The sequence below is a fragment of the Nyctereutes procyonoides genome, unplaced genomic scaffold (genome assembly GCF_905146905.1).
Source record: "Nyctereutes procyonoides isolate TBG_1078 unplaced genomic scaffold, NYPRO_anot_genome, whole genome shotgun sequence".
Classification (NCBI taxonomy): domain Eukaryota; kingdom Metazoa; phylum Chordata; class Mammalia; order Carnivora; family Canidae; genus Nyctereutes; species Nyctereutes procyonoides.
Genome location: NW_026575133.1, coordinates 60,162,274 through 60,187,427, shown reverse-complemented (window position 1 = coordinate 60,187,427; position 25,154 = coordinate 60,162,274). Strand labels below are relative to the sequence as shown.

Sequence of the window (25,154 nt, the reverse complement as noted above, 5' to 3'; positions counted from 1 at the left end):
GAAAAAATTGTTTGCATTTTTAAAGTGGCACTTGGTTTTATGGATCTTTTGACATTATAATGACATTTTCACTGCTATCCTGCAGAATGTTTACTTGTGCATTGCTTTCACTTTCTGACATTAGATCAAAGGCTGTATAAAGCAGTATCAGACATTCAGAAATTGTGTCCTTTCTTATTTTTTTACAGCTTTATTGAGGTATAACGGTCACACAATAAACTATATATATTTAACGAGTACAGTTTGGTAAGTTCTGACATATGTATATACCCACGAAACCATGACCACAATCAAGATAATGAACACATCCATCATCTCAAAGTCTCCTCTTGCCCCTTTGTCATTCTTTCCTTCTGCCTCTCCCCTCCCTGTAGGCAACCACTGATCTGCTTTGTGTCACTGCAGTTTGCCTTTTCTAGAAGTTTATACAAATGTAATCTATATTGTAAACTCTTTTGGTCTGATTTCTTTCACTTGGGATAGTTATTATGAGATTTATCTATGTAGTAGTATGTATCAATAACTCATCCCCCCCCTTTTTTTCTAAATAGTATTCCACTGTAAGAATATATCCATAAGTTGCATATACATTCACCTGTTGATAGATATCAGGACTGTTTCCACTTTTAGGGTATTACAAATTAAGAGAATTCTTTTTGTCAATTATTTAGCAAGTCATAGTTAACTTAGAGATTTTTTTATCTTTCCATACATACAGATTTTAACTGTTGCTTCTTATGAGTCAAACAGATAGGGGTTAGTGATCTGCAGTGCTTTCCTCCCAGTTTCTCTACAGACTGAGTCTGGGTAGAAATTTACTATCTGTACCTCAGTTTGCTATTGTGAAAAGGAGGCTAAATGGGGAGAGAAAGTCTTTTTCTTAAGGCTTTTGCTTTTCTTTTTAACAATAATTTTATATTCTGAAATATCTCAGAAACCCAGCATTTTCCACTGGATCTCAAGACCCACTTTTCTTTTTATACATAATGTTACTGCTGTTGTGGATTAGCTTCAGTTTTGGTTAACCGTAGTTCTATTACTTACTTTAGCCCCACAACATTAATATATATTGTTCCTATATATTTGAAATAAAAATGTATCCTGAGGCTGGGAATCAGAGTTAGTACACAGAATTGTGCAGAGTGTGTATGTTATGAATCTGGAAACACCATTGACATGGCAGTATAAATTGTGCCCCCTCCCTCAAATTCCTGCAGTTTACAACTTGCACAACTATACATGGCAGCCATCTCTGGTAGAAGATGATGACCAAACAAAAGAGACTAAGAAGAAAGCACCAGTGGAGGTATGAAAAAAAACAAGTTAAGCACCATGTCCCGGAAATTAAAGATAGCATTCTAAGAAGTCTACAGTGGTCACCTTGAGATATGAACATGTCTCAATATCACTTGTCTTAAGGTAGCACCTTTGGTCTCACATTTTCCTTCAGCTACCCTTCCATATCTCTTGACAACAAAAAGTACTGAAGGGAATTACTCTATTCATTGTCTCTACTCTCCTTGCCTCCCACTTGCTGCACAACACACTCTACTTGGGCTTTCATTTCACCCCACCAATTGCACAGATCTTGTGATCAACACTTTCTTAAACTATTTAAACATTCAAAAACATCCTTTTAATCAAACTTGTCAACGGAGACTATAGCACGGACTCTGGGGGCCAGGCTGGCCAAGTTCAAATTTTGAATCCACTGCAGTGAGCTATGTGACCTTTGAAGGAGTAGGCACTGCCTATCGAGGTATTTTTCTTCTGTGAACTAGAGCAGTCACAGTAGTTGCTGAGCCTTGAATGAGCTAATTCACATAAAGTACTTAAGGCAGTGCCTGAAATATAATAAACACTACTATCTGTTATTATTTTATAGAAACATTTTTCCTTAAGATGAAATATCCCCAAAATAGTTTTATAGACTTATTTATCCACATTATATCTTTTTTATGAAAATGTACATTTTAACTAAAATGGCACAAATCTGGACCAGTGTCCTAACTCGGTTTGGTTCCTGAACCCTGGCAAGCTGTGGGCTGCTGTGAATCCTAGTTCGAGAGGATTTATAGAATACTTATATTTAAGGTCCATGTGTTTAGTACCTGTCAAGTATAAGGTATGATGAAATGAAGTAGTCTTTAAAATATAGTCTATTGTAATGTGTCAGACTAATGGGAGGTCCCCTGGTGCAGGGCGAGGCTAGAACATCACTGGTTGAACTGCTAGATCCGTGCCTGTCAACTGACTTGAAGGGAGTTTTGTCAATATTAGGACTACAGGACCAGTTGCTGGAATGAATTCGGGTTTTTAAAATCTTGCAAATTAATATCTATATTTACAGGGTATTCGTGTTAAAGGATTTAAGGACGACAACAAAACAACGGATTGTGGCAATGAGACATCGATCTCTAAAGAAATGACATTTTGTTTAGTATTGCGAGAAATTTTTTATTTGTGCTTAAAAATGGATATGTTACATTAAAAGTTAAGAATAGAGTTTTTATCTCTAAAACTCTCTATCTCTAAATTCTCTAAAATTTTCCTCTCTAAAACTCTAGACCCAGCATGGTACAAGTTCATTTATAGAATACCAAAGTGGCTCTCTCCAAAATTTAACATCTGATGAATTATAGTTTTATGTTTATTGTAACAATAGATTTAGGAAAAAATCTAAGAGAAGGAGAAATTCTACCCACAAAATAGAGAAATATTTTCTACCACCATTCAGGATAATAACACCAAATAGCCACTGACTGATGAAATAATTACAAAGAAAAATTTAAATGCCTGAAAATTACATATGCAATTACAGTACAAGGAAGTCATTTAGAAAAATACAATTTCCATTTCCACATTAGTTCTTCGATCTTTAATATTCATTCTGCCCATATTAGCAACAGCTTGAATCTCTACAACTCGTGGAAGGTAAAAAACTCAAAAAGATTTTGTGCAAAAAAATGAAATCTGCTTGGACAGGGCAATCATACTGGATCCCCAAACATGTTTTCTTTTAAATGGAAAGAAGGCATGTGAAACAGATTACACAGAAGTGCTAAAGAAATTCAACTTAGGAAAATAAGTGGAGAATCTAATCTCCACTTTGCATGATAAACTGTAGCTGAACAGCTGTGCCAAAAAGTGGTTATCTGAACCCCTTCCTTTTGTTTATAATCAAAAAGGGAATCATCTACTCATCTTTCTGTTTTTAACCATCAACTTCTCTAAGATAAAGGGCAAAGGGAGAACTGGTGACTATCTGTTTATCTATGTTTGTGCAGAAAGCTGAGTAAAGTAATGGGGACACTTCCTCATTATGTGATTTTCCACATAACGAACACCTTATCTGATGCTGCTTTTTCCCTTCGGTATCATGTTTGCCATTGATAAGTCATGTTTCATTAATTAATTAATCAATTAATTTTAAAGACTGATTGATTGATTCTTTGATTTTAGAGAGAGAGAATGAGCGAGCCAGTAGGGGGAGGACAGAAGGGAAACGGAGAGACTCTCAAGCAGACTCCCTGCTGAGCACAGAGCCCTGCGTGGGGCTCTATCTCGGGACTCTGAGATCATGACCTGAGCTGAAATCAAGAGTTGGATGCTTAACTGGCTGAGACACCCAGGTACCCCCAAATCATGTTTTAAAGTATGACATGACGTAAGAAGTCATATAAGGATTCCTAAAGCCCCACCTTCTATTAACAAAAACTCCTTCCAGGAAGGTAATTTTGTTTGTCAAAAATTAACTATTAATTCTTAGAAAGCTGCTTCTAATGTTGCACCAACAATCTTAAAAGTTCAGTCATTTCTGGTGTTGTGATCAGAGGAAATGGAGATGAATTTCAGGACCCACTCAAGGAATCCCCCCATGAAAACTAGAGGCTAGCTGCTCAAAGTGTGGTCCAGGGACCAGCACCGGAACTTCAGTATCCATCTCAGATCTACTGAGTCAGAATTTACATCTGAACAAAACCTCTAGGTAATCCCCATCCATGTTAGACAACTTGTTAGGCAACTCATAAATGTGATACCATATAGCCAATAGTTTATCACAATGCCTTGGCAGTTGCTAAGTATGTTAGGTCCCCTTCTCTAAACATGAACACTTGCAGAGAGTGGTACCAAGTGATCCTTTATACTTTTGGCCTGGAGCTGAAAGGTGATCAGTCTTTTAACTCACCTGAAATCTCTGGTCTGCTGTGACATATCAGTCCAACTAGTGCTCTTCAGGACACAGGAGTCCTAGTGCCTTGCAATTCAGTATTGCATTTGTGTTTAAAAGTCCATGCCATGCTAACTCTTTGGTTCTGACATGTTGATAAGAGACACGGATACACAGCTCTCTGGGTAGAAATTCTGTCTGTTTACTTTCATATCCCCATTTTCTTTTCTGCACATGCTCAAAATATGTTAGATTAAGTTGAATTTTTACTTAAAGTTGTAACTGAAGCATATCCGCCTTAACACAAATGGCAAGATAATTATATTAGTTTAGGTGGAACTTACAGTTAAGTAAGTATGATACTGGATTGGTATCTAAGATATGCTAAAAGAAAAAAAAAAAGATCCATGATTTTTCAAGTGTTTTCTTGAGACTCTAAATGTTTTCAGAAAGTGAGTTCTTTTATTTACTGTTTTCAATCTCAGTAGAGAAGACCCTCGTGGGATTTCTCACAAAATGCCCCTGAGTGACTCTGCTAAAGGCACAGAGAATGCCCCCAGTGAACACGAAGATCTCAGCAGCTGAGTATATAGGCAGGTTGGAAGCAAGACTGGCAGGCAGATTGCTTTTCCTGTGACAACAACTTTGTCCTTCCCACTGTTTGAGGCAACTAACTATATGAGAAGCACACTTGACTCTTCTTGGATGTCTTATGCTCAGAGCACAGCTATTTAATTAATTGTATTAAACCAGATTTCACTCGCATCTTTTGTTCCTCTCAACTTTTTTTTTTAATACTTAAGGATGAATGTATCAAAATGAATGAAGCTTTATGTATTATGTTTATAGACAAAAACTCATAGAGAAGAGTCTGGGTGGTCAACAGTGATGAGGAAAACTTTGGAACATCCCACTGGAGCACAAAAACTTCCCTCAATACATGGAGGAATCACTCTCCACTTGACTCCTGTTTGTTAAACTTATTAATTGCATTTGATACTTGGTCTGCGTCAGTGGTCATTACTCATTAACTTCTCTGCCCAAACCAGTGTTTCAACTTCAGGCCTCACTGACAGTGAAGGATTCCACTGAATCCATGTAAGAGATTGTGAACAAAGACTGGTGGAGTTCACCAGTAGCCACAGCCATTCCTTTAACAGACTGAGCAGTAAGAGGGAACACAGGAAAAAAAAACCTCATGGAAAGAATGTTTGGAAAACACTTGGAAAACACAGAGGAAGCAAGCATTAGAGATATCTTTCCTAAATTTTGCCATTTATATCTCAATGAAGCTGGAGAAAAAAATACTCTGACCCTGATAACTCCTCAAAGACTTTTTGGGTCATGTGGCCACTCCCAACATGCTATGACTTTCAAGGATATAAACTTGCTGGTAATATTTCTGAGGAAAGTGTGAAGCCAGAGAGGTTCTCACTGACCTTCTTCTACTATTACAAAACCTGAGTGTTTATCAAAGTAATCTTATTATGGGAAGAAGAAGAGCTCTAGGTGAGAGGCTAGAATACAAGATACCACATTTTAATACTCTTTGTGAGATGGAAGCACCTTAGTGACAAAGCCCTGGATGGGAAGGGTTGGGTAGGGCCTGCCCAGATTGGCCAGGGACAAAAGGGAAACAGTATAAAGGTACCAGGTATGGAGGTCGGGCATTATAGAGAGAATGTACCTCTCTACATAAGGATGAAGGCACCAAATTAAACAGAATGGATAAAGCTAAACTAGGCAACCATTATAAATAGAGTTACCCTGCTGGCTGGGAGGAATATGAGGTGGAGAAGCAATATGGAATGCTAAGATATTCATTAAATTGCACAAGTGCCAGAAAGGTAATTTAAAACCAAAATGATCTTATCGCTGAATTTATATTTATTCACTCTTTTATTTGCATGATTTGAGAAAGATCTACACAGGGTTCCAGATGTTGACTCTAAAACAGGTTAAGAAGAGGAAAAATACCCAGGGGAGGGGAGGGTGATAAAGCAAGCTCTTAGCCAAGAAAGCAAAGTGGACGTCTAATTGTAATCCTTAAATTGCGCTTCTCAGTGACGTGTTTTGACTTGTGACTTTGGTAAGCTCCTCAGATGTTTTCAGGGCTTTACTATGTGTGTCAAATGGGGCAAAAACCTAAGATACCCCTGAGGTTTAGTCATGTGGTCTTGAGATTAAAGCAGTGCCCAGAAGGCCTGAAGATAACTCGCAAGTTTCACTGGCTTATTCGAGTTCTAGGAATTCAGTTCCTTTTACTCCCAGGTAGGCTAAAGTAGCCATGGATGGAGAGACAAACTGACACTCTCAAGGACAGAAGAGTTAGACAACCTAGTGGATAAGACAGAAGAGATCTTGGATCAGGCTGCTTGCATGTGAATTCCAGCTTCACTGGTTCCTTGACGCGCAAGCTTGTGCAAGATACTTCAATTCTCCTACCTTTATTTCCTTCTCTGTGAAATGGAGATTATAGAATCTACATCATGGGGTTGTTGTATGAAATGAGGTAATGTGTATGTAGAGTTTAAAATAGTATCATGTAAACAGTAAGTGCTCAATGAATGTTAAGCATTATTACACATTTAAGTATTTTTATTGGATGAAACATAGTACACTACATTGCATTTCTTTATTCATTCTCTGAGGCAAGTAAGCCTCCTATTTTTTTTTTAAGCCTCCTCTTATGGTACAGAATGTCTCCCACAGAGCCCTAAATTGATCCAAACCCTGAGGCCTTCCAGACTTCCTGTCTGGAAAGAAAGAAGTGCCTCCAGTGACAGAAGGGCAAGGAGCTCCCTGGACAGGGTTCAAGCATCTCCAAAAGCCTTGCTAGCCCCCTTTTGCCTCAAGACACAGTCCATGGGATTATCTTGTGATCACCACCCCAGGTTTCTCTACATTTCCATTTTTATTAAAATATCAAATATTTCCTGTTAATTCTCCAATCAATTACATATTTTTCCTTTATAATTTCATTTCAAAATAGCACAGATAGAGCCTTGACAATTTGACTTTAGGGCTTCAGATTCCCAGAATCTAAAATGTGGTTCTCTCTTAGGCCAAAACATGCTCTCACCTTTTACCATGTCCTCAGAATGGAAATGTAATTTATAAGTAGACGTGACATTAGGTAGAATAACCAAGTTACCTCCCAAATGTACAGAATTAGTCCTGTAATAACTTTATAGAGTTGTCATTTTGTCTTTAAGCAACACAGAAGCTGAGATGCTAATCTGTTTTTTGAGAACTTCTAAAGAAGGAGATTTCTAAGTCTCCCTTGATGGCAGGTGCACAGAGGCTTAAGGGCCAGCTGACAATGATTCTCAGAGGAAGGGGAAAGAACAATGCTGAGAATCAGACCTCTGTTGTGGTCCCAGACACCTCCAAACCTGACCTCTGAAGTACAACTGGAGCTAGTAGGTGGGGCACAGGGAGAGGGATGGAGACCACCTATTCTGAAATTACCACACGAACTGAAATCAGATAATGTAAGGAGGTCTCCCTACTTTTGGAACCGCATAGTTTAGATGTGCTGTCAATACTGGTCAGACTTTTAAAACCTCATCATTTATTTGAATTACTGAAGAACCATTGGTGAATCTTTCTTCCCCCTAGAATTTTAAAAGTCAAGTCATTTGGTTAAGTTGTTCCAACAGTTCCTGCCAAAAATTTATAGCTACTATTGAGTAACATGGTATCCGGTGGTATTAAATCCTACTGTCCTGAATAGAACATACGTTGGGATGCAAGTTGTGGCAAAGGTGGTTAGCCATCTACATGAATCTATTCTTTCCTTAGGTACATAGCTACACTACATTCTCAGAGTCTTTTGTGATTATGTGAGCCATGAGATCAAATTCTATACCAGAACATGAACAGAAGTGAGGTTTGTCATTACTGAGCTGGGGTGGGGGGTGTTTAGAAAACCAGCTTCACCCCCTCAGTGTTCTCTATTTCAATGTCACAGAGAAAAGAGTCCCCCTACGCCACCCCACCCCAGTACCTCCAGCAAAACTATGGATGCTCCATGTCAAAGAGCTTTTGTCAGCCTGGTTTTCCAAATGATTGCATATTGAAGAGGCTCCCAACCACAAATCTCTTGCCCAGGGCTGATGATATATGAGAAATAAGCTTATGCTATATTTAAGCCACTTCGTGTTTCTGTTTATTACAGCCATTTAGCACTGAAGAGTAGCAGGATAGATCACCCCAAAATGTGTCACTTTGGCATAAGGATTATTTTAAGCTAAAGGCACTTGAAAAACAGCAGGTATAAGAAGGGCACTCTGACCTTTCCTTTTCCTCCTGAAAGCAGGTGATAAAACTTCCATGTAAAAAATATGCCCTTCCTATACCAGGAGGAAAGAAACATTCTTATCACCAGAGATGGGGGTTTGAGGCCAATGGAAATCTGTACAGACCTTGTTAAAATAACTCTTATCTTCCTTTAGGCTCCCTATATATTTTAGTTGCTTCCCCACAATTACCTCTCTTTGTTCAACCTTGTTTATAAACGCTAGGCCTAGCCATTTTTGAGTCTTGGTTTTCCCGTGGGGGCTTTCATGTACACATAAAAATCTATAAGCTTTTTTCCTATTAACCTGTCTTATGTCAATTTAATTCTCGGGCCCAGCCAGACCGTAAGAAACTCCAGGTAAAGTCTGGCCTCCCCTACCACAGAACCAACTACTATATATGCCATATTTCAAATTATATATTCTTTCTAAAATCACATGGAAGTAGAGACACCTTAACTATGTTTTAGTACTCTTTACTTTGTCAAAGATGCTTTCACTTGCATTATCACTTAGTGCTACAGTAAGAGAGCTTAAAAGTCACCATTTAAAATAATAGGAATCAACATATACTTCAAACTTCTGATCTTATGCAACAGAAAATTCCATAGAGCCAGGAGAAACAGAGCAAACAAACAAATTTTCAATTCCCAACCTGATTTGATAATAAATATACTCGAAAGATTTACTTTTATGGTTCAAATTATCAATAGGAAATTATTATCAATGTAGATTTACTTTTGTGGTCCAAATTACCAATAGGAAGTCATTATGAGGTAATCATGGTCCTTACCTGCTAAAGATGACATGTTTATAATGATGCCACCTTCTCCTCCATTTTGCTTACTCATGTAATCCAAGCCAAGGTAGGTCCCACTGATAACAGAAACCTAATCCAGAGGCATAAATGGGAAAAGCAACACAGCCATTATTTATATATCATAGTCCCAAGTTTTAAGGCTATTGGAGACACCCAGGGAGATTTCTGCAAATACTATCACCAAAAATTTTTCAAGTGGCTGCTTGCTTTTTTTTAAAGCTGGTCGTGCCTGGACTCTTTTTTGTTTGCCTCTACCTGAGGAGCTTCTCACATCTCTGCAACTTCACTTCATTGTCCAATCTGAGATTTTATGAAAAAAGTCATATTACCATAGTGTCTGTCACTTGACCTCAAATCTAAGCATCTTTGAGAACTGTATATACAGTGTTCTTCTTTTCTGAATATTGGATACAAAACTCATTTACCCTTCTTAGCATATGGTTCTCAGATCCAGGTATTTTTCATTCATCTGCTCTGTTTAATTCTCTTGGACCTTGGAATATATAATAAGGAAAGCCCTTGATTTTCTACACAGCTTTCATGTCCTTTTTTTATTTCTAATAAAAAGTCTGTTTTGCACTTGTTTCTGCAGGGGAAGGTGATCTTCTTAGGTTTAGTATGGACACTGATTAATTTTTTAAATATTTTATTATTTATTCATTCATTCATTCATTCATTCATTCATTCATAAGAGACACACAGATAGAGAGAGAGGCAGAGACACAGGCAGAGGGAGAAGCAGGCTCCCATGCAGGGAGCCGGACTTGGGAATCGATCCCGGGTCTCCAGGATCACACCCCGGGCTGAAGGCGGCGTTAAACCGCTGGGCCACTGGGGCTGCCCGACACTGATTAATTTAATCTAGTCACAGAAACCCCATTCTCTTTGCTAGTAACTTGTTTGGAGGCCTACATGTGACCCATTTCTAGCCACTGAGACCTGAGGAGCAGTCAGCTGGAGTGGGTCCAGGCAAGGGGGCAGGTGGTGGTGGAACAGGATGTTACTGAAAAAAAAAATTGTTGCTTTTAAGAAAATCAGAAAGAAATTATTACATCAGAATGAGGGCTTCTTCCATCATTTAGTAGGGGTGTGATGGCTGGAAGATACAGTTACATTGTTAGTATCCTTAAGATGAAATCTCCAAGAAGGGAGGCCGACTGGAGAGATGAAAAGAAACTGAGTTCCGGTAGCACTGTGTTGCAGTATCAAGCAATCCTGACCTCTGTGTTGTGTGAGACCACATAAGTTTTTCGCTTGGTTTCAGCATCCGAACTTCTGATCAGCTAGGCACATCTTCCTACTGTCTGCCGCTTAATCTTCTGCATCACTCTTGCAACTGCCTTTGTGAGCGTTTACTCTGATTTGTTTCTCACCTCTATGCATAAGCATGGTTCTATTCTAACATTTGAGAATTCACCACTACCAAAAACAACCTGTGATACAAAACTCCTACTTGATGCCTTATTTTCCCTTTATTTTTATTTTTTTGAGATTTTATTTATTTATTCATGAGAGACACAGACTGAGAGAGGCAGAAACATAGGCAGAGGGAGAAGCAGGCTCCATGCAGGCAGCCTGACATGGGACTCTATCCCGGGACCCCAGGATCACGCCCTGGGCCGAAGGCAGGCGCTAAACCGCTGAGCCACCCAGGGATCCCCTTATTTTCCCTTTTAGATTTAAGAATTCCTCTCCCTTCCAACTCAGACTTTTAGCAGGTGAACATTTTCTTTTGACATCTTAATTCCTGCTTTTTTGCAGGAAGGTGGAGGTGGTCTTTACAATACTGCAAAGAAAATGATACAACAGTAATGAGTCTGAAACTGAGGGCATATATTGGCATTTACCTTCTTTTTATTTTAAAAAGTCTGTTTGGAGTTTTCTTGACATTCAACGTTGCCTCCCTACCTAATAGCAGTTATGAAAAAAAAGTAAATTAAAGATTGTATTCACTTAAGCCATGTGTCAGTTTGATTTTAAGTAGGCTTAGGGAGAATGAGTAAAATCTCCACGATTCCTTTTAAAAAGAAAAAATACAAAACATTAAATGGTTTATATAAGAAGGAAAAAATGTACATGGCTGAAATTATTGAAGTCAGTTAGATTCTGGTAGTTTCTGCCTAAATCTCTAGCATGTCTGGACAGAATTTCTGTTTACACATATTGGTGCTATGCTTTTATTCTCAGGTATTTATAGCTTTGCTGACACTCTGTTTTTGTGTTTTCAACCTCCAGAAGATGCAGCCAGATAGAAAGTTTGGAAATATTTAAGCTTTTTTTTTTTTTTTTAAAGGAAGATTTCCAGGTCTTTAGTGGAGGAGGCCAAAGGATTATTTTCCCATCCATTATCAAGAACGAAGTAATTTTTCAAATCTACAAAATAGGGTCTAATGCTTTGGTTGGGACATATGTGATATTTTCATCTTCTTTCCTAGAACAATCTCTTCCTTATCCCAAATAATATAATCAAGGAAATGTTAGGAAACCACAGAATAAAATGTTTTTTTATTAATGTTCCTAATATATTTGTCCCTTGGCAATATTTATATATCACATAGATTGGGTCATTAAAATAGCAAGCATCTAGGGAGAAAAAAGAAAATTAAAATTATAGACAAGTTCTAGCTACAAACACAAAACAGTTGAGATCTATAGCATTATTTTAGTCTATCATACAGGTACTCTCAAATTTTGTATTTGACCTTCAAAAAAATTTTTTTAAGATTTTACTTATTTATTTATGAGAGACAGAGAGAGAGAGAGAGAGAGAGAGAGAGAGAGAGAGAGAGGCAGAGACACAGGCAGAGGGAGAAGCAGGCTCCATGCAGGGAGCCTGACGTAGGACTCGATCCCAGGTCTCTAGGATCACACCCCGGGCTGAAGGCGGCGCTAAACTGCTGGGCCACTGGGGCTGCCCGACATTCAAAAAATTTTGTACTTGACTCTCAAAAAAAAGAAAAAGAAAATCCTATGCCTAATTTCACATGGTGCAAATAAAAATTCAATTATTGGCAAAATGGTCTAGTTAACATATGCTTACTCAACAGTTTTGGTTATGACAAATTTTTATATGTAATACCAAAATTATAACTGCTGCATTCCAAATCCTAAATCATTTTATAACTGCTGTATTCCAAATCCTAAATCATTTTTTTCCACAGATTAAAGCATTCTATAAATTAAAACCACTCATAAATCCCCCGTACTGGGAATAATTCTTAAGTAACAAAGTTATATGGACAAATGGTAATAATGTATTTGTTTAACCCTTCTTATCAGGCATCATCTCTTCTTAATATATATCTATAACATATATTATTATATATAATATATAATATGTTATATATTACATATATATTTCCATAACCTATATGTAAAAAGCGCACACACGTATTCACTACTGAAATTTTCTAATCTAACATTTTCCTTATCTTCCTCCCCTCTGAGGTTCCTTTTAGCTTATTTCTGGTCCTTATATACACTCTAATTTTAAAAACTCTGTTATCTAAATCATGTGACATTGCCTTTCAAGTTTCCTGTCTTTTCTCCAGCCTGATTCTAGGGGAATACTAATATAGATGATTTTTTTTTCTAAAATTCTTTTTATCTTTTATTTCCAGCCTTCTTCCATTTTTGCTTGTTTATGTGGTAAATATTATTGTAGTCCCCCTTGCAGAGCTAGTTATTTAATTTGTAATCAACATCCTTGGGAGCCAAGAAAAGGGAGCACATTTTGACATTTCTGCCCATCTCCTCAACTCTTCCTTAGAGGTAGAGTAGGGCAGAGGAATCTACCTCATATAGAAATGAGATTATAAGAATGAAGAAAATGTAAGTTTTTACATTATGGAGGATAAATGTAATTTATTGAGTGATACTATCTATGTAGTAAGAACTATGCTGGATATTTCATGTAAGTTTCACTTTAGTTAAGCTTAATCATCCTTCAGAGTAAGGAAATTATCTTTGTCCCCTTAAAATTGGGAAATTCAAGACCAGAGAAATGAAATAAAAGTTCATGAGTTCAAGCAGCCTGGGTGGCTCAAAGGTTTAGTGTCGCCTTCGGCCCAGCGCCTGATCCTGGAGACCCAGGATTGAGTCCCATGTCGGGCTCCCTGCATGAAGCCTGCTTCTCCCTATGCCTGTGTCTCTGCCTCTCTCTCTCTGTGTGTGTCTCTCGTGAATAAATAAATAAAATCTTAAAAAAAAAAGTTCATGGATCCTAAACTCATAACTGTAATCTAGTTTTGGCTGATTGTAAATGTATACCCTTCCCAGTACAAATCTTTAGTCAACCCTTGTATTTCTGAAAAAAAAAAATCAATAGCAATAAGCCATCTGTTTTGTTTAGTTTTTATTTGAGTACACTAAGGGATTCAATATATGTTAGTTACATGTCCAAATCAGATTATAAATCCCACCTGAATGGGAATGAATTATTTAGGCTTACTAAAGGTCAAAAAGTAAAAGAAATATATCAAAGAATGGCCTTATCAATATTCAAAGTTAAGTCTACCTCCACCCGCCCAATTGCCAGAGTAACCTTTGATAGTTATTCAAAGGTTCAGTCTTTTCTGAACACTTCTAATGAGCTCTGGGTAACTATAAATAAAGCTACTGCAGTTGGCTTCAGATTAAGGAGGAAGCACAGAATAGCCTAATGGAAATGAAGAATGGGAAGAGGTTTAATGTATCTCTTGTGTGGGAAGAATGGTGAGATCTGCTCAGTTGAGGATAAGGAAGCAGTAAGTTTGGTAAGGAGTAAAAGTGGAAGGACATATGATACAGCTTGGCAACACTGATGTATTAGGAAATAAACCAAATATATTAAAATACAAAAATGAATATTCATGAATGCAAAATATCATAGGATAAGAGTTTATTTATCCAATAAATATTAATTGGACATCTACTCTGTACACAAAATTTTCATTTATTAAGAGAGCTTACAGTATACTTGCATAAGCTGCACAGGCATAAAAATAATTCTAATAAAATTTTTAAATTTGTAAGCCCTATAAGAATGGTATAATTATGGTATACAAGATTCCAGAAGAAGAGATATTTGGTGAGGTCCTTTAACTAAGTGGTTACTCTCTGACAGGGACAGGAACATAGAAAAACATGCAAAAGAACACACGGGGTACTGTAAAAGGAGGCAAATTACATTCAAAGTCTAAAAAAAATAATATGAACCAAACACAAATATTTGCATTGTACTAACAAAGATAATCAAGTTGGAAGGATAAGGACAGATCAGACCCTAATCTACTCTTGAAACGGGTGTTGCAGGTAGGAGGGGAAGTAACATGTTTTCAAGTTATATATAGGTAACAAAGGTTATATCTTGCTCTCTAGATGTAAAATTAAATAAACGTCTTTAGTTCCTGGAGTTAAGCTAAGGAGTGGCCTATGTCAGCAGAGTCCAAAGAAAAATAAAGGCCAGATAATTTCAATGAGGAAGAATCCAGGAGAGTGAGTTGTAACCAAAGGAGTCAAATAAAATTCTCCTGGTTTTCTAGAATTCTCTATTTGTAGACAATGTACGAATTTTTAGCTTGCAACAAGTTTATTCATCCAGGCTATGTTAAAGCAAACATGCTCTCTCAGCCAGATGAAGACTGATGATTCTAATCTTATTATTTTTGTGATAATGTCTTCACTATCTTCATTTTCTTTATATCAACTCTAATCATTACAGTTTTCTGACTGCTAATTTCTTAGAAGACACAGTAAGTGTTCATTATTAATGCAACAAATATATGCAACTTTATGCCCTTTATCTATAAAATAACTGTAGCTATTACTGATGAAACTGTTAAAATATCAGTAGTGAGGCTATAGGGAGAAAACTGCTCTGTGATTTGTGCTTTTTCAGTAGCAAAGCTTGATTCAAAGAAATTCTTATCATGTTATGTGGTTGTGGAAAGTGCCATTAAGTTTATAAAAATATATTCTTAAATATTCTTGAAGTTCTCAACTGGTCATACATTTATTTGTTTCTTGATCTGGCAACCAAAGGATGTAATGAAGTATGGTTCCTAATGAGTCAGGGGCAGCATCCAGAGATTAATAAAATGTACAATTTTCAAGGTACCTGGGTGATTCAGTTGGTTAAGTGTCTGCCTTTGGCTCAGGTCATGATTCCAGGGTCCTGGGAACAAGCTCCACATCAGGGTCCCTGCTCAGTGGGGAGTCAGCTTCTCTCTCTCCCTCTGCCTCTTCCCCTAACTCATGAGCACTCTCTCTCTCTCTCAAGTAAATATAATCTTAAAAATAAATAAATAAAATGTACAATTCTCTTACCAGCAGAAAAAATTAAATGTATCCTGTGGAATTTAACAAAGGAATGGAAAAAGATAAAAAAACAAAAAGAAAACTTAGTAAATTCAAAATATGAACTAAAGGGGAACGGTGGCTCAGTTGGTTAAACATCTGACTCATGATTTCAGCTCAGGTCATCATCTTATGGGTCATGAGATCAAGCCCTACATCAGGCTCCACACTCAGCAATGAGTCTGCTTCTCTCTCTCTCTCTCTCACTCTCCCCTACTCCTCTCCAACTCATTCTGTTTCTAAAATAAATAAATGATTCTTTAAAAAAATATTTAAAAAATAAGATACAAACAAATCTGTAAGAATAAATCTCAGTAGAGGGTAATAATAAATATAAGTGGCTTAAATTCACAAATATAAAATGCAGATATACTCAGGTGTGACTTAAACAATAAGTGCTCATGCTATACTGTCCGCAAGAGACAAATTCAATATGAAAGTTGACAGGTCAGGTCTCTAAACACACAAACATATCCTAGAAAGACTTTGGGGGAAACTTGACAGGTAGGTTTTAAAGTTATTTTGAAATCTAATGATATCTAGGAACACTTGAGACAAGTGTTAAAAAGAACTGGAAGGAAATTATACTCTAAAATAGCAACTTTAATTCTCAGTTTAAGGACTTTAGGCATCTGTCTAAACTTTGTACCATGTGGAGAAACTTTGTGGAGAAACTTTGTACCCTTCAAAGTGGTTCAGTTCTTTTGTGAGGTAGTATAATTCTCATTAGTCCCATCAAGTTATTAGCTAAGAAATTACTCATGGGAATGTAGATTCAAGTCATATATTTATTGACTAAGCACTATCTTCAAGATATTGTGTTGACTACTAAGAAAGAAAGATAAAACACAACACATCCTGTTTTTAAGGAGTTTATCATTGCCTAGGAGGGCATCAAGAAGTATGGGACCACTCCCTGTATGTTTATACACACAGTGGCCCTTCTGTACTTTACACATACCTGTTTTGCAAGACTAGTAGGATGACCTTAACAGGTAAAGCATGGTGACCCCTTGCACAGCCTACCTCTTACAGCATGCTTTGGCTAAGATTTAAGTTTCACTACACCCCACTATCTTACCTCAATGGTGTTTATAAAGTGGATAGCCAACAAACTTGTGATACAGAGGGTAAAACAGAAATTATATTTCCTATTTCTACATTCTTTGTAATTTAGGAGCTAAATAATCATCAAACATTGTAGAAGTTACACACACACACACACACACACACACACACACATTGACTTTCAGGATAAAAATCTTAATAATTATAAAGTCCAACAGTCACTTTTGCCTTGCATGCTGTTATGTTTCTGGAATTAAATTAAGATTTAGTTTATAAATAAGTAATTGAAGCCAGGATTGACAAGTATTTTTCTGTAAAGGGCCATATGGTAAATAGTTTAGTCAGTGCACATCATAAGGTAGTTACAACTATTCAACTCTGCTCTGTAGCAAAAAGTAACCATAGACAATATATACATGGATGATAGCTGTGCTTCAATAAAACTATAAACATTGAAATTTAAATTTTATTTTTTTAAGATTTTATTTATTTATTCATGAGAGACAGAGAGAGAGAGAGAGGCAGAGACACAGGCAGAGGGAGAAACAGGCTCCATTCAGGGAGCATGATGTGGGACTTGATCCCAGGTCCCCAGGATCACACCCTGGGCCAAAGGTGGTGCTAAACCGCTGAGTCACCCAGGCTGCCCAAAATTTAAATTTCAGATATTCACATAGTTTGTATTTTTTTTTTTTTTACATTTTTTCAACCCTAAGAAATGTAAGACCCATTTTCAGCTCCCAAGTACAAAAGCAGGTGGCAGGCCAGTTTCATCTAGGACCATGGTTTGGTAACTCATAAGTTACGTGATAAACTATGGTTTTTTTTCATATTTCCTTTTAAGATTTTTAAGACAGATTTATTTGCATAATTAGACGTTTCAAATGTCTTCCCATTTGTAAAAGGAAATTCTTCTTTTCTAGCTTTCTGTAACTTGCCATTCTCTATGTTGTTGGTCACTATACTGATTCCATAATGTAAGAACCTTTTCTCCAGTAAAAGCATCATTTTATTAAATAGGTTTAGGCAATAAACATGGCTAAGATGGCTTACCAAATTAATTTGCACAGTTTTTTCCCAGTTTTTCTCATTATTGACACCAGCGTTATTGACCAAAATGTCCAATCTTCCAAAGTGGTCCACAACTTTTCTAAAAGTGTCTAAGAAAAAAAAAAGGCATTATAGATATATTCTTGTGTTCCAGATGTACATTTCAATCCTACCCTGTGCCTTGACATTAATTTTCATTTATTCACTTTTATAATGAAAATTTTACTCTTAGACTATAACTTAATGCCTTGCTTCTAGGAGCATGGTTTGTGAGCCAGCAGCATCAACGGCGTTACCCTGAAACTTGTTAGAAATGCATAATCTGGGGCATCTGGGTGGGTCAGCTGGTTGAGCATCTGACTCTCAATTTCAGCTCAGGTCATGATCTCATGGGTCATGAGATGCCAGCACTGTTGGGGATTCTGTACTCAGTAGAGATTCTGCTTGAAGATTCTCTCTCTACCCTTCCCCCTACTCATGCACTCTAAAATAAATAATAAACCTTTTTTTTTTTAAATGCATAGTCTGTTGCCACCACAGACCTACTGAATCAGACTCTTTAATTAGGTCTGTAGATGAGCTGTATGCACACTGAAGTTCTTAATGTAGTAAATTTTAGACAACTGAGCCTCCTAAGCTAAGAGCTCTTAGAAGTCCACTTGGACAGCCAATATCTCTTGGTTCTTAGGAAATTACTGAAGTTCTGTGGCTTAGACTATGACAAATATCCTTTTTTAATAAGCCATATTATCTTTATAAAGTGTTATATTAAACATGTGTCTTCTTGTATTCAGATTCATTATGATCATTTCAAGGAGTCTGATACCCCAGTAAGAAAAAGTATATTTTCATTCAGTTGATCTGGCTACGGTGACTTCAATATTTACTATTCTTTTTTCTTTCTATTATTGCTACTTTGAATTACTATTTTGTATAACTATTTTGTATAAAAACTACTTTCAACCAGGGTAAAATCTACATAGATTCTGAGGCCTGAAGGTCACTCATTACATGGTCCAACCACATATCCCGTCTAGTCCTTCCAAACCCTCCTTCCTTAGCCAGTTCATACTTGACTTTACCACTTTTGTATCAAGAAACACATTATTTCTCAAAGCAGGTTTTGACAATAGTTGTGTAGATTTAAACTGTTTCCTTGGGCCTTCTACCATTGGTTCTAGGTGTATTACTTGAGACTATAGATAACAATCATGGTTGTTTTTCCAAATGATAGAAATGTATTCTCCAGTCTTAGGGCCAATATAGGAATTAGTTGAAAACAGAAAATCTAGACTAGCTTTATTTTGATTAATAAATCTAGAATCATTAACAGCCACCAGACATATTGAAGAGGGCATGGCTTCATCAGTTCCCAAATGGATAAACTACTATGCAAGTTAATTGCCAAAAATATTGCAAAAGCCATTATTTACAGTACTTTACCATACTGTTATAGAAAACAACAAAATAAAAATTTTCTATTCTTTTATGGAATCTTTAAACTGCGTAGAATCTCCAATTGATACCAGAAAAGTCCTCTAGCAGAAAATATCTAAGGAATATATGTGACTTATATATATATAACTTATATATATAAATTTTATAATATAATATATATATATATATATATATTTTTTAATTCCACCTAAAGCATTTTCTACTCTTCAAAATTCCACATCCATCTTATAGGAAATTTAGGTTGGTAAGTATTTAAGTCCAATTGCTTCTTTAATTTTCTTTCCTCATTCTGGTCTCTACTGCATTCCTTATTCTCTGCCCTTATCAATATCTAAAACATCATCTTTTCTCTGACCTACTACTGAATTTCAGGTTGAAGTGGCTTACAGTTCAGCTCTTGCTGACATTTATAAGCTATACCTAAACTCTCCATGCAGTATTTTTTTTTCATTTGTAAAATGAATTACAGTTGGATCATCTCTAAGAAACTTTTCACCTCCGTATTTATTTGATTTCAAAGAAGTCTCCGTTAGTCACAGCTTAAACAGTTTCAAAAGCTGTAGATGGCATTAAATTCTGAAATTGTTAGAGTCAGGGCCATGTCTTCCTTAAATGCAAATAAATGCTGATGTCTAGACAACATGTGGACTTCTCATGACCAACATGCCTTCTCCTGGTCACTCACTATGTGTCTGAGTTTCCTCCTCCACAATCACTTATCCTTAAGGAATGTGTTTACAGCCAAGATACTAATTTTAAATACTGGGAAGGAAAAACAATTAAGGTTAAATGTCACATGTGAAACCACATAAATTCAGGCAGAAGTAGTTTTAGATGATCTATACTGTTTCCTATTTCATCAGCATGGATGTTGGAATTTGGCATGACTTTATCCTCAATCCAAAATATCATGCACAATCAACAAAACTTTATTTTCTAGCAAAATATTCCACTAGCACTGGGTTCACAGATCTCTTCTAGTCATGCTTGTAATTCATGTTATAGGTCCTTATTACCATTTTAATTACATAATTTCCTTTAAAACAATCTCCTTTAACTGTAGGAGGAACACCCCCTTCTAAGATACCACTCCATCTTCACCCTCTTATAGAATATTCCAACATTTCAAAGAAATTTACATTTTCAGTGTTCCTTTAAAAACAGGAGTACAGGAGTGACTTTTATGGAAGATTTTTTTTTTGCCCTTTGATTACAGATGTGCCTAAACAATTTCATCTTCCAATAAAACTGTGAAATACATATATTTTATTTTTCTACTCCCCTCCCCCAGGAAATCGTATTTTTTCATGCAAATCTATCAGGCCGCCATATGAACAAATCTGTTAATTGTACAGCCAATACTGTCCTCCCTATCTCACAAGTAGATTGTTCTATTTTAAGGGAGTAGATCGGAAACAGGAAAGCATTGAGGAAAGTCTGATAGAAACTTTTCTTCTGCAATTCTAACACTGTAGCGCAGCTATTATTATTTTTAAGTACCATTTCAGAGGGGAAAAGCCAGAGAGAACATTTGGTTGAAAGCATCTAGCACGTCTGCGATGATGATCCTTGATCTTGCATTCTCTTATGTTTAAAAGGAAACATTGCCACATTTGGTTGTCATTGGACTCTGCATCTTCAGCGTTCTGGGAGAAGTTGTTTGCCACAGTCCCTTAGCCTACTTCAACTTTCCAAGTTCCATCTGCAATTTCGATCATTTAATAATTACTGCAGCAGCACGGTCTTTGAATACACAAAGGAATTGTGATTACATTCTGTGCTGCCAAATGACTAGAAGGTGTCTCAAGCAGCCTTGGTTCTCCCCCCACCCCCACCCCCCTTAGTTTTTATGGCTATCCAGATGTCAGCTGGAAACCTAACAGTCCAAGTTCTCTATTGGAGCTTCTCAGGAGCTGCTTTCCAGGAGGGAGCCGATCTGCCCGCACCCAGGCTGCTTGTCTGGCTCGGGCTGCCTTCAGGTCGCTGCTTGCTCAAGGCGTGTTCCCTGTGGGTGGATGGACTCCCCTCACTCACCTCTCAGTTGTCCCTGGTCAGCCACATCGCACTGGATGAACAGAGTCTTCTGAGGTTCAAACTGCTCATCCAGGGCAGCTTTACACTTTACACCTGCTTCGAGATTCCAATCGACCAGCGCTACCTGCAGACAAGGGAGGAATCGAGGTCCTGCACAGCTTGTGCAGCAGACAGGGGAGCAGTAAATAAACACCGGGACGCTCCCCTCCGGGAGCTCAGATTCTGCGATTCAAGTTCAAGGTCTCTCCCCGCCGCTCTGGAGATCTGCTCCAGACCGTGAGCCTCGGCAGCTTTCGGAACCGGCCGGGGGGTGCGGGGGGTGGTGGTGCTAGGGCGCGGCCCCCAGCTCGCGGGGCGTCCCTGGGCGGGGGTGGGGGGGGTGGGGGGCGAGGGTCCGCGTTCCCGCGGCCGGGGCGCGGCGCTTACCTTGGCGCCCTTGTGCAGCAGCGCCTCGGCGGAGGCTCTGCCGATGCCCTGCGCCGCGCCGGTCACCAGCGCCACTTTGCCGTTCACGTGCATGGCGCTGCCGCTGCTCCGGGCGGTGGGCGAGCTCCGTGTCTCGGCCTCCGCGCCGCGCAGCCTTTATAGCCCCCGCCGCGCGCTGTCCTGCGAGTGGGCGGGGAGGAGCCTGTCCGGCCCGCGCCGGGAGCCCACGGCCGTGTCACCTGGCCCCGAGCGCTCCGAGGCTCCCAGCGTCGCGATCTTTGCCTCCGGGACGCGGAGCCCGGGTCAGAGCCCCTCCTCGGCCTCCCACGGAGGGGCCGCCCGGCCGGGCGCTGACACGGACAAACAGCAAGGTTATTTCCCCCAAAAGATGACCCTCGGGGCGCTGAAGACCACCCGGAGAAGAGCAGCGCAGGGGAGGGGCTCGGGAGCTTGGGTTCCTCCTCCTCCTCCCCCTCCTCCTCCCTTCAGGTCCTCCCCTCTTCGACCCCCTCCCCCCCCCAAAAAAAAAGAATAAAAACCAAGCAAACAGCAAAATTTTAGGGATGGTACTCCTTGTCTCAATCTAAGTTTATGTCTGAATTCCCATGTCATGACCACCGTGGTGTCAACTGGGCTCCCCCGGAACAGTAAGCATTTACTTGCACAGGACTTGCAGAGTCGCTGTGAGCCTGGTAAACAGTTGGTTCAATGGAATGCTTACTCATCGACTCATGCTCGCCTTGGAGGCTCTGGGCATGGGAAAGAGGTTCTCTGTCCTCCAGGAACTTGAGCATAAGCTGTGTATCCAAGATGCATTCAGCCACGGCTATTCTTCTGACCTAATCACTTTTTTTTTTTCTTGTTATCACCTGCAGGCTTCAATTTTAACGCTGTAAGCTTAATACCTGGTTGGCACCTATTAGGAACAAAGAAACCTAAGCATTCCAGGAGATGAAAGTCAGGCAACAGGCTTAAATGAACAGCAGAATGAATCCTTTGTGTGCTTCTTTGCTGCCTACAGGAGATAAGGGGGAAGGTGACTGGGTCAGCAGTGAAGGCGTGGGGGGAGCGGGGAGGGTGCTGTGTAAAATACACACACGCTGTCACTAAGCCAACTAAGAAAAACTTCCAAGTTGATTTGAAATTGGGTCTTCAAAAAAATGTTGAGAAATTAAGACAGAGTAAGTTGAGAGATCGTACTGAAAAAGAACACCAGGGGACATCTTAAAAAAGGAAACAAAAACCCAATACCTCTTAGTGGCATGCACAGAACATAGAAGAAAAAAGGGAAAGAGCTCTTCCGCAGGAAGGAACTAGCGGAGGAGGAACCACTAGAGCCACATTGGACCATGTTGGGACAGCAAAGTGTCGCCACAAAGATGGGGAAAATAGCTTCAAGAAGAAAGGTGGAGTTAATTGGCAAACTACTTTAAGGAGCACAAGGGAAAGACAGATGGAGAAATGCTTTGAATTTTTCAAGAAAAGAATTAGTGTGAGTACGTTCACAAGGCATAGAAACCAAATTGAAATTTAAGGAGAAAACGGCTGGTGAGAAGATGGGGATCGCAGGAGCTCAAGACATCACATGGGAAGAAATAGATTGGACAGTAGTCAGAAGCATTAGAGGAAAAACCAAGTTTTCCTTTAAGGAAGGACAGAAATACAGATTCAATGTAAAAGGCCGGGTGTCCACTAGAGTGAGAGGCACTGGAAGCAGTCTGGAGGGGGGTGGGGTGAGATATCAGAGCATCAGCTTCAGATTCAGACAAAATGGGTCTGGATCCTGCCTCTGTTTCTGACCAGCACTGTGACCTGGGACAAGTTGCTTCAACTCTCTGTGCCTCAGACTTCTTAGTAGTAAAGAAGCAGTTCCTATGAGAATTTGGTGAAAATTAAATTAGGAAATACATGTAAAGCACAGTGCCTGGCACAGAGCCATACGATAAATATCTGTTCTACGTAATTACTTCTGGATTATTAATAAATAATACCTGAGAGATAGAAAAGAAAATGTGACAAACAGTTTTTGTTTATTTGGGTTATTTACTTATTTCTAACACATAGGAAGGACTGGGATCTAGGGCAGTTGGGACCTTTCTTCTCAGCTTTCATTGTTAGTGTCTTTATTCAGACCCTTGACTTTCTCCTGTGATAACCATAGCAGTTAACATCCTGAATTACTTTGCCCACAAATTTCCTAAATCCATTTCAGCTTCCACACTCCTCTCAGTAAAAGTTCTAAACTGTAGATCTCATCATGTTTGGACATTTCAAAATCCGTAAACTATCCGAACTCTAGGGCACTGCATAGGAGGAGGGCACCACATTCCATGCCCCTGCCTATCCCTTGGCCCCTTTATTTAAAGTCTAGAAAGCAGAGTCACTTAAAACCTACCCCATTCCCCAAGCTCAGGCCTTTGCCATCTTCTGTCTGCTCACCTGAGGATACGTCCCCTCCTACTTTCTTCACTTGTCTTCCAACTCAGCTATGAAAATTCTACAGTGACAACACCCATCACATTATTCTAATGATCTTACTATCTCTGTGTGTCCAGCTCTCCTGGAAGGGAGAGCTGGGTTTTTGTTTTTGTTTTTGTTTTTTTCTAGATATCTCCAGCATCCAGCACAGGGCCACCCAAAGTGTGTGCTCGTACATATTGAACAACGAACAGTACAAATAAACATGAGATATGTGTCTGAGAGAAGACAGAAAATTTGAAAGAGATGGTGAGATTTGCCATATATTGTGATCTTTTTACATAATTTAAAAGTTAAGCCTGGAAAAATTACATTGGAATGGTATTTTTTGAAGTAGAATGTCCTGATATTTTACCATATTTTGTATTAGATGTACGTTTTGACTTAAAATGCCTACAAGACATTATATATGTATATTCTAAAAAACAGAAAAGTACTTTTTACTAAATAAACACATCCCCCTGTGGGTTCTGATATACATTTCTCAGCTTCTGTGTTGATAGCATCATTTAGTTTCATTGACACTAGCTATACGATTTTATCATCAATGTAATTTAAAAAATAATTCTTAAGTAAAACTGAGTTAAATATGAAACAATCCATCATTCACATAATTTGCGAAGCATTCCCATTTACACGTTATACTTTATTTAGTAAATTTGAAAAACACTTTCTTTAAATGAAAAGAGATAAAATGCAAAATTAAGTAATCGATTTGAAGGGATGATTTTTCTCTCAATATATTTGCAGGTATTGGGTATTGAACATTTACTCGTCTCGTAAATGCTAAAAGCATAGCCATTGCAATCAAACTGCCTGGCTGTGAATTCAGCTTCACTACCTACTAGCCATATGTCCTCAAATTTCTTAACTGCTCTGAATCTCAGCTTCTTCATCAGTTACGTGAGGATGTACCTATTTCATAAAGTTGTTGTAAAGACTATACTGACTTAAATAAGTTCAAATGAAGTGCTTAGACCAGTGACTGGCACATAGCAAATGCTATGAAAAT

General features: G+C 38.4%; 1 protein-coding gene across 1 annotated transcript in view; it reads right to left on the bottom strand.

Annotated features, from left to right (window-relative positions):
- HPGD (15-hydroxyprostaglandin dehydrogenase) overlaps window positions 1-22,099 on the bottom strand; it is a 30,056-nt gene extending 7,957 nt beyond the window's left edge. The window contains exons 1-4 of the mRNA XM_055300015.1: window positions 21,665-22,099; window positions 21,239-21,362; window positions 17,750-17,856; window positions 9,266-9,362 (exon numbers count right to left, since the gene is read on the bottom strand). Coding sequence (XP_055155990.1) covers window positions 9,266-9,362; window positions 17,750-17,856; window positions 21,239-21,362; window positions 21,665-21,757 — 421 coding nt within the window. The 5' untranslated portion in view covers window positions 21,758-22,099. The remainder of the gene's footprint in view (window positions 1-9,265; window positions 9,363-17,749; window positions 17,857-21,238; window positions 21,363-21,664) is intronic.
- Window positions 22,100-25,154: the final 3,055 nt, after the last annotated feature.